Raw genomic sequence first — 8,078 nt, forward strand, 5'->3', positions numbered from 1 at the left:
CGGAAGCGGAAGTAGAACCTTTCCCGTCGGGGGCGGGACCCGGAACCAGAATCGGAACGTTTCGCCCCTCAGGCTCCGGAACCGGAGGCAGAACCTGTCCCTCGGGGGTGTAGTTGTGTCCGCAGCGGAATGGGCGCCGCGGGGCTGCGGCGAGGTAGCGGGGCCTGCGCGGGTCGAGGGTCGTTGTGAGAGGATTTCAGGCCCGCCCCCGCGAGCTCACCGCAGCGTGCTCTGCCTCTTTCCCCAGGAAGCTTTCTCTTGCGCCTCGGCGCGGCGGCGTCCTGGCTGCAGCCCCTGCGCCGTCGGACCGGCCTGAAGACCCTGGCCCCCGCGCTGCAGCAGGACCGCCCCCGCGCCCCCGCCACGGATGGGAGCACGGAGAAGCCGCTGGGCGCGCTGTTCTCCCCGGAGCAGCAGGCCGCCATCCTGCAGGCCTTCAACGCCGCGTCCGAGGAGGAGCTGGCCGCTATCGGGGAGCTGCACGGCACCCGGACGGCCGACATCGTCGGGTACCGCCTGCAGCACGGGCCCTTTGGGGACTTGCCGAGCTTACTGAACGTGCCTTTCTTGCAACGGGACACCCTGGTTAAGGCCTGCAACTTTATTCTGGATTCATCTGAGGAAACGGAGAGGAGAGAGGGAAAAATGAAGGGCGCTAAATTGTCAAGGAGGGTCTTTAAACCTAAAGTCAAAAATGCAGAGGTATGTAGCCGTTTGCATGGTTGCGGGAGCGTAGCCATTTGCAGGTATGTAGCCGGTTGCACGGTTGCGGGCGTGTAGCTATTTGCACGTATGTATCCAGTTGCACGGTTGCGGGCACGTAGCCATTTCAGCACGGTACCTAGACCCCTGGTGGCCCCAGGTGAACTTCTCGGACGGGTTTCCCTCGCTTTATGCTGTACGTGCGTTCCTGGAAAATGGCACATAGCTCGAATTCGTATAAAGGGAACCCACTTTACAGTGTCACCAATAGGGATACGTCCCAAGACCTCGACTGTATTGACCCCCAGGCCCATTTCTACCAATTTTACAAGACAGTGTTGGTACTCGCTGACAACAGACGGCACGTGCAAGCACAGGGCACTATAATAATGGGGATGGTGACTACAGAACCACGTATTTCAGACAACAAGCGAGGAGAACAGGTGTACACCGGAGACTGTGTTTTGGTGCACGTCACTCTCACAAGGCACCGCACAAAGCAGCTGACCGGGGGCTTCCACCGCACCGATCACATAAAAGTGAATTTACGTTGCATATAACTAATTTTTTATATGAAAAGGGTTATCACATAAGAGTGAATTCGCACATACAGGACCTGCATAAAGCAAGAGAAACCTGTATCGGTCCCCCCTTCACCAGAGATAATGATCATAATAATCCTTATTTTCACCATTTTCAGGCCCCCTTCTGTCTGGGCCCTGGGCAGCCGCCCTGTTCGCCCATGCCTGTGTCCAGTCCTGACCCATTTGATCTAAGAAACCACTCTTATTTTCAGAATAATTTTTGTTAGTGTTCTAAGTTTAACACGTCTAGAAATAATGTTTTATCAACCAGAACTCTGTATAGTTGTGTAAAAGGTGGTATTTTCACCTAAGCTATTAAATAATATTCAGCACATAATTCATACATACACCATCAGAAGGCTGGAGATATTAACTGCTGAAAAAACTGACCACCACCTTTCTCCTATTCAGGCTTTATCTAGCATCGTGTCTATTGTTTTTGGCCCCCGCAAAATTGCATGGGCTCATGTGGATCGCAGCTTAGCAGTTCACAGCTGGCAGCAAAAAAAATTCACATTTATGAAGGGAACATATCAGCCAGCAGTGTATCTGGAAAACGTAAGTAGAAGGTCCTCTGGATGTTTTTAAAATAAACTCTCAAGTTTAATTTTTACTCACTCATTTTTATAATACATAAAAAAGCGTACTTCATTTTCCAAGGGAGACCTTTTCTAAGCTCTGTCTCTAAGCAGTATTTACTTTGCTAGTTTATTCTATGAATTGCACAGAGAAAATCCACAGACTTGCAAAAGGAATCTATATGAGGTATAGCCTTAAAAAGCTTGTTTATTGGCAATGCATACAGCACTCAAGTGGCAGAGCTGCTTTCTTCAACACTTGTCTTGAACTCTCTGCAGGTAAACAAAACTAGAGCTCCACAAGAAAGATGTGACCTCTCTTGTACCAGAAGACCTGAAGTATTTAGAAAAATTCAGAAGCTGTGAGGAGGAGCTGCTTGTAACAGTCCTTCTTGCACTCTAGTTATGAGCTGTGATTTGTTACTAGTGCAGTGTGTGGCTGCAAGGTGAACAGCCTTCTCCACATTCTTCAATAATTCTAAATAACATTTAGACTTAACCAGGCATTTTTTTAAAGTGGCAAAGAGGAGAACTGGAAAGAAGTTTTCAATTTGATGCATCTTATTGAAATGTTAACAAAAAAATGAGTAAAACTTGATGAGAACTGCAATCCTTTTTTGCCAGCTTAGTACTTTAATTATATAGTTTCTTATGACAAATACCTAATAACAGTCACTCATCTGAAATATGCTAGTTAAGAAATCTTTTGATTTTGGTTTCTAGTTCAACTGATTTAACTAGTGTTCTAGCTAATGTGCATATTTTTCTCTCTCCCTCCTCCCCAGATTTCTTCAGTGGTTTCCCAACTTCCTAAAGCTGATGTTTATGTTCTGGAAAAAAAAGTACTTTCTACTAAGAATATAAATATGTTTCCTGTAATATTACATCTTCGCACGATCGAAGCTATGCTGTATACCTTGTTACATAAAACACTGATGTTAGATGTCCAGAACCAAATAATAAGCATGCCCCGAACTGCTGTAGGAAAACACTTTGGGTTGATGGTAGGAGATTTCCGGTCAAGTGGAATGGATCTTGTGAAGCAACTTCTAGAATCTGCTACCCAAGAACAGCCACGAATATCCTTTCCCCTGAACAAGGTGGAGAGTTATAGAAGCTTACTTTCTTCAGTTGCACAAAACAGGGAGGAGGAGATGTGCGATTCCCTACTACAGGCACTAGCTTTTTATGAACTCCTAATATGAAACAACATTACTTGAATCTCTTACTGTTGTAGAGTCAAAGTAAACTGAATGTTGTATTTTAACTGAACATTTATTTCCTCTTACTTTACATATAGCTAGGGTTACCATACATCAGGGTTTTCCTGGACATGTCCTCTTTTTGGGTCCTCCCATCTCTGTCAAGTGTTGTTTTTGTTTTTTTTAAATATCAACAAACATCTGGGATTTTGCTCTGCTCCGCATCAGAGTTTTTCCCTGCACTTTCCAGCTTGCCCTAGCAAGAAGCTGCTTAGGCAGGGGAGGGTGATCAGAGGCAGGGGCATCACATGTGCCTGTCTGTGCACACAACATACAGCCAGGCAGGATGATGGAAGTTGGGGGAAAGGGCTGTGGGTCAGGTCTGGGGGGGCTGTAGCTTGGGAGTAAGGTGTAACAGCAGGGGCAGGGCTGCTTACCGTCACAAAGCAGCAGGGGGAACAGTCACAGTTGGACTCATGTCCTGTTGCACAGGGGGAGCAGGGGGACAACTGCAGCTGGACCCAAGTCCTGGTAAGTGAGGGTGGCAGCAGAAGCTCTGATTTTTCCGTGATGAAAAACCCACTTCCCTATGCTCCTTATCCATGGGGGCATGAATTACATGACTGAGCAATTCCAGCCAGGTCATGAATGGCTACAGGGCTTAGTGGCACAGATGGCTTTTTCCTCTATCCTCCCAGTTATGGGTCATGGGCTGCAGAATGAGACGGATCAAGCTGGTCAGCCAAAGACTAGCACTGGTGTCATTGTGAAGGCTTCAGTTCTCACAATCACAGTCTGCTCTTTGGTGAGAGAGGCAGCAGTCTGCTGGGAAGAGATGGCCTCTACCTCACTTCACTGGGCACAGCCAGAATGGCTGACCTGTTTGACTGGGCTTTAAACTAAGCCTGCTGGGGGATGGGTGGACAACTACCAACGCAAGCCCGCTGGGCAATACCTATAAAACCAACAGGTTAGGTCACCCAGGGCTTCCACTCCTACCACAGCCCTGGAAAGGTGTCCACCTGAGAATGTGAGGAAGCCTTGGGCTCCCAATGGGATGTTTACATGTCTGTACACCAATGCCAAGAGCTTGGGGAATAAACAGGAGGAACTGGTCCTACTAAACAAGAAAGACTGATCTCACAGGGATGACAGAGCCACAGGTATAGACAGCTATCCCTTGGATAGAAGAGATTGTGCAGATAAAGTGTGGGGGTGTAGCTGTATGTCAAGGAACGCTATGTATCCCTGCAAGCCAACATTGGCACTCAGGGAGGACAACTAGATACCCTCTGGGTTAAAATAGGTGGGGAATATGACACGGGGGACACAATGGTATGATTCTGCTATAGCCTCCCTAACCAGAAACAAAAAAGATTGACTAGGAATTCACCAGGGAACTGGCTGAGGCTCCATGCTCTCGGTGCAGGGTTGTCATGGGAGGCTTCAACTACCCGGACATCCTGTGGGAAGAGCACTCAGCCAAATCCGAACAACTTCGGAGCTTCCTCTCATGTATGGACAAACTACCAGTCCCAAGAAGTCTATGGACCAACAAGAGGTAAAGCGTTGCTGGACCTGGTAGTGACTAAATGGGATGATCTAGTCAGCAACTTAAAAATCAAAGGAAAGCTGGGAGACAGTGCCCATGAGCCAACTGCCTTTACTATCCATCGCAAAGCTGGCAAGTCAGTCAGCACTGCAGAAGTTCTTGACTTTAGGAAAGCTGACTTCGATAAGCTCAGAAGGCTTGTTGTCGAGGCCCAAAAGGACCAAGACTTGGCAGGGAGAGAAGTCCAAGAGGAGTGGTCATTTTTTAAGGGAGTGATCCTGGAAGCACAAAGGATGTCCATCTCTACTTGGAGGAAAGGTAACAAAAGGGCACAGCAACCCCCTTGGCTCAGCAGGGAACTCGTGGACCTCCTACACCAAAAGAGAGAGGCTTATAAAGGATGGAAGATAGGAATCACCACAAAGGAGGATTAATCTGCACTGGTCTGTGCCTGTAGGGAGTGAACCAGGAAAGCCAAGGCTGCAACCGAACTCCACCTGGGTATATGTATAAAGGACAATAAAAAGTCCTTTTTCAGATATGTGGGGAGTCAGAAGAAAAGCAAGGGTAACATTGGACCCCTGCTAAACCAAATGGGACAACTGACAACCAACACCCAGGAAAAAGCCAGCCTGCTTAATGGATACTTTGCATTGGTTTTTCATCAACCCGAAGGGTCCGCCCTGCCTAGCAAGATGCAGGACGGCCAGGGTGAGGCGAATTTATACTCAGCATTGGTGTGGACCTTATAAAGGAACACCTTGAGAGGCTGGACACTTTCAAGTCAGCTGGTCCTGAAAGATTACATCCCAGAGTACTTAAGGAGCTGGCAGGAGTCATAGCCCAGCCATGGGCAAAGATTTTCAAAAACTCCTGGCACTCAGGTGAAGTACCTGAAGATTGGGAGTAGGCCAATGTGGTGCCCATCTTTAAGAAAGGGAGGAAAGTAGATCCAGGGAACTACAAGCCAATTAGCTTGACCTCAATCCCTGGAAAGATTCTGGAAAAAAAACAAACAAACAAACAAACCAAAGACCATTTTTGACAAGCTGGCTGATGGCAACATCCTGAGGGACAGCCAGCATGGGTTTGTTGTGGGTTGGTCTGGCAAGATCCATCTCATCTCCATCTATGACATACCACCTGGACAAGAGAGAAGAGATTGACGTCATATATCTGGACTTTAAAAAAGTCTTTGATCTGGTATCCCATGAGCTCCTCTTGGAAAAATTGGCCAGCTGTGGCCTTGGTTACATCACAGTCTGATAGCTGGGGAATTGGCTCTGAGGCTGGACCCAGAGAGTGGTGGTCGACGGAAGCAAATCATCATGGCACTCCATGACCAGTGGCATCTCCCAAGGCTCTGTCCTTGGACCTGCTCTCTTTAACTTCTTTATTAATGATGTGGATACTGGGCCAGTCCACTTCTGACACGTTTGCCGACCACACCAAGCTTTGGGGTAGTGTCCACACCGGAGGCTAGGCTGGTGATCCAGGCTGGCTTGGATAGACTGAAAAAGTGGGTGGATACAAACCTGATGACTTTCAATACTGACAAATGTAAGGTACTCCACCCGGGGGGCAGGGAAACCCCCGCAGCATGCTTATAGGCTCGGCAGTGCTATGCTCGCTAGCACCATAGCCAAAAGAGACTTGGGGGTCATGATTGACCACAAGATGAACGTGAGCCACCAATGTGATGTTGCAGCTGGTAAAGCAGGCCAAACTCTGGCTTACATCCATTGATGCATCTCAAGTAAATCTCAGGATGTCATCTTCCTGCTGTACTCGGCCTTGGTGAGGCCACAGCTGGAGTACTGCATCCAATTCTGGGCTCTGCAATTCAGGAAGGATGTAGAGAAGCTTGGGAGAGTCCAGAGGAAAGCCACACATGATCAGAGGTCAGAACAGGCCTTATGAAGAGAGGCCAAGAGCCATGGGACTCTTCAGCCTGGAGAAGCGCAGGCTCAGGGGGGACCTGGTGGTTGCCTATAAGTACATCAGAGGTGTGCATCAGGATCTGGGGGAACGCCTGTTCAGCAGAGCGCCCCAAGGGATGACAAGGACCAATGGTCACAAACTTCCAAGACCGTTTTAGGTTGGATAGGAGGAAAAATTTCTTTACTGTCCAAGACCCCAAGGCCTGGAATAGGCTCCCCTCCAGAGGTGGTGGACACTTACCTTGCTGGGATCCTTTGACCCTAGCTGCCTTCCTACCCTTGGGGCAGGGGGCTGGACTCAATCTTCTGAGGTCCCTTTCAGCCCTAATGTCTATGAAAATCAAATGCCAAAATATACAGGTATTTAGAATATATTTTATAGGTGATTGAAGCACTGGTAGACTTCCAAATTGCTTTAAAACTAAATATATCAATAAAACATTATGTTCAACTCTCTCTCTCACCCCCCCCCCTTTAATTTTAAATCACAGATTTGGGGTTTTTCCATCAGAGAATTTGCAATTTTTAAAGAGAAAAGCAGGATACCTGCTGTTCATACACACAAGCCTGTTTACCAAACAAAGTAATAGATGCTGCACATTTTGTAGTCATTTATTCCAGCAAAGTAGCCAGTTCAGAAGAACAGTGTAGTACAGTTACTCTGCACTTGTGTGAAAGACTCCACACCCTACAAGGAAGTGGCTGAAAAGTACGATTAGAACTGCAAAGGTAAGGCCTGGGACACACAAAGTCTGCCTCCCACCAATGGGAAAATGAGGAAGCAACTGAGCATCCTGGACATTTTTTTGGAGCTTTGGGTTCCACGTAGATAAAAGCAAAGCAGTATTATGCTAGGGCAGGGGTTTTCAACATTTTTAACTAGTGTATCCCCTCTCTCTCAAAGTTTCAGCTCGTGTACCCCTTTATATTTTTTCCTTGTTTTTAATGTTCTTGTGCAGACCAAGCAAGAATGTGACTGGTAGCTGTAGAGATGGAAAACTAAGAACTTCAGATTGCTTTTGTGGTCTGTCTCGTCTCTTAGAACATAAACTCTTTTACACAAGAATCATCTCACTGCTTAAGCACCATAACGGGTCTGGTTCCTGCTACCATAATGCTAATGTAATGTATTGTTACTCTGTACTGTGTACATTGTAAAGCAACTTACAATTAGATGAGCCATAACATTAATATTACCCAATTGGGAGTGGTATAGTATAAGTAACAGTTTAAGTACAGATTACCAGCATGCTAGTGGAAGTGCAGCATATGACAGGAAAGAAAATTCAAGCGTAAACTTTTTCTGAATGCAAGCAGAAAGGAACAGAAAAAGCAAGAGGCTAACTCTTTTGCATTATATATCTTGTTATCAATCTGTGTGTTTGTTCAGCAAAATTCTTAATAAGAGGGAACAGTGTAGCAACCCACCATGGCACTTTTAATTCCAGTTGCAATCCAGAAAGTAAATCTGCCCTTTGGGTAAGGCTCAAGAGAAAAAGGGGAAGACTTACAAAAAAAGA

General features: G+C 46.8%; 1 protein-coding gene across 1 annotated transcript; it reads left to right on the forward strand.

The window, feature by feature from the left end:
• Window positions 1-32: 32 nt before the first annotated feature.
• On the forward strand, window positions 33-3,131 carry TEFM (transcription elongation factor, mitochondrial). Its single transcript, XM_059732059.1, has 3 exons — window positions 33-702; window positions 1,698-1,844; window positions 2,650-3,131. The coding sequence occupies exons 1-3, from the start codon at window positions 646-648 to the stop codon at window positions 3,067-3,069; spliced, it is 624 nt and encodes a 207-aa protein (XP_059588042.1). The 5' UTR covers window positions 33-645; the 3' UTR covers window positions 3,070-3,131.
• Window positions 3,132-8,078: the final 4,947 nt, after the last annotated feature.

The sequence above is a fragment of the Alligator mississippiensis genome, chromosome 8 (assembly GCF_030867095.1).
Source record: "Alligator mississippiensis isolate rAllMis1 chromosome 8, rAllMis1, whole genome shotgun sequence".
Lineage (NCBI taxonomy): Eukaryota > Metazoa > Chordata > Crocodylia > Alligatoridae > Alligator > Alligator mississippiensis.

Coding starts and splice junctions, on each gene's coding strand:
- TEFM (XM_059732059.1), top strand. CDS start 646: ATGAAGGGCGCTAAATTGTCAAGGAGGGTCTTTAAACCTAAAGTCAAA. Junction 703..1,697: donor CTAAAGTCAAAAATGCAGAG/GTATGTAGCCGT, acceptor TCTCCTATTCAG/GCTTTATCTAGCATCGTGTC. Junction 1,845..2,649: donor CAGCAGTGTATCTGGAAAAC/GTAAGTAGAAGG, acceptor CCTCCTCCCCAG/ATTTCTTCAGTGGTTTCCCA.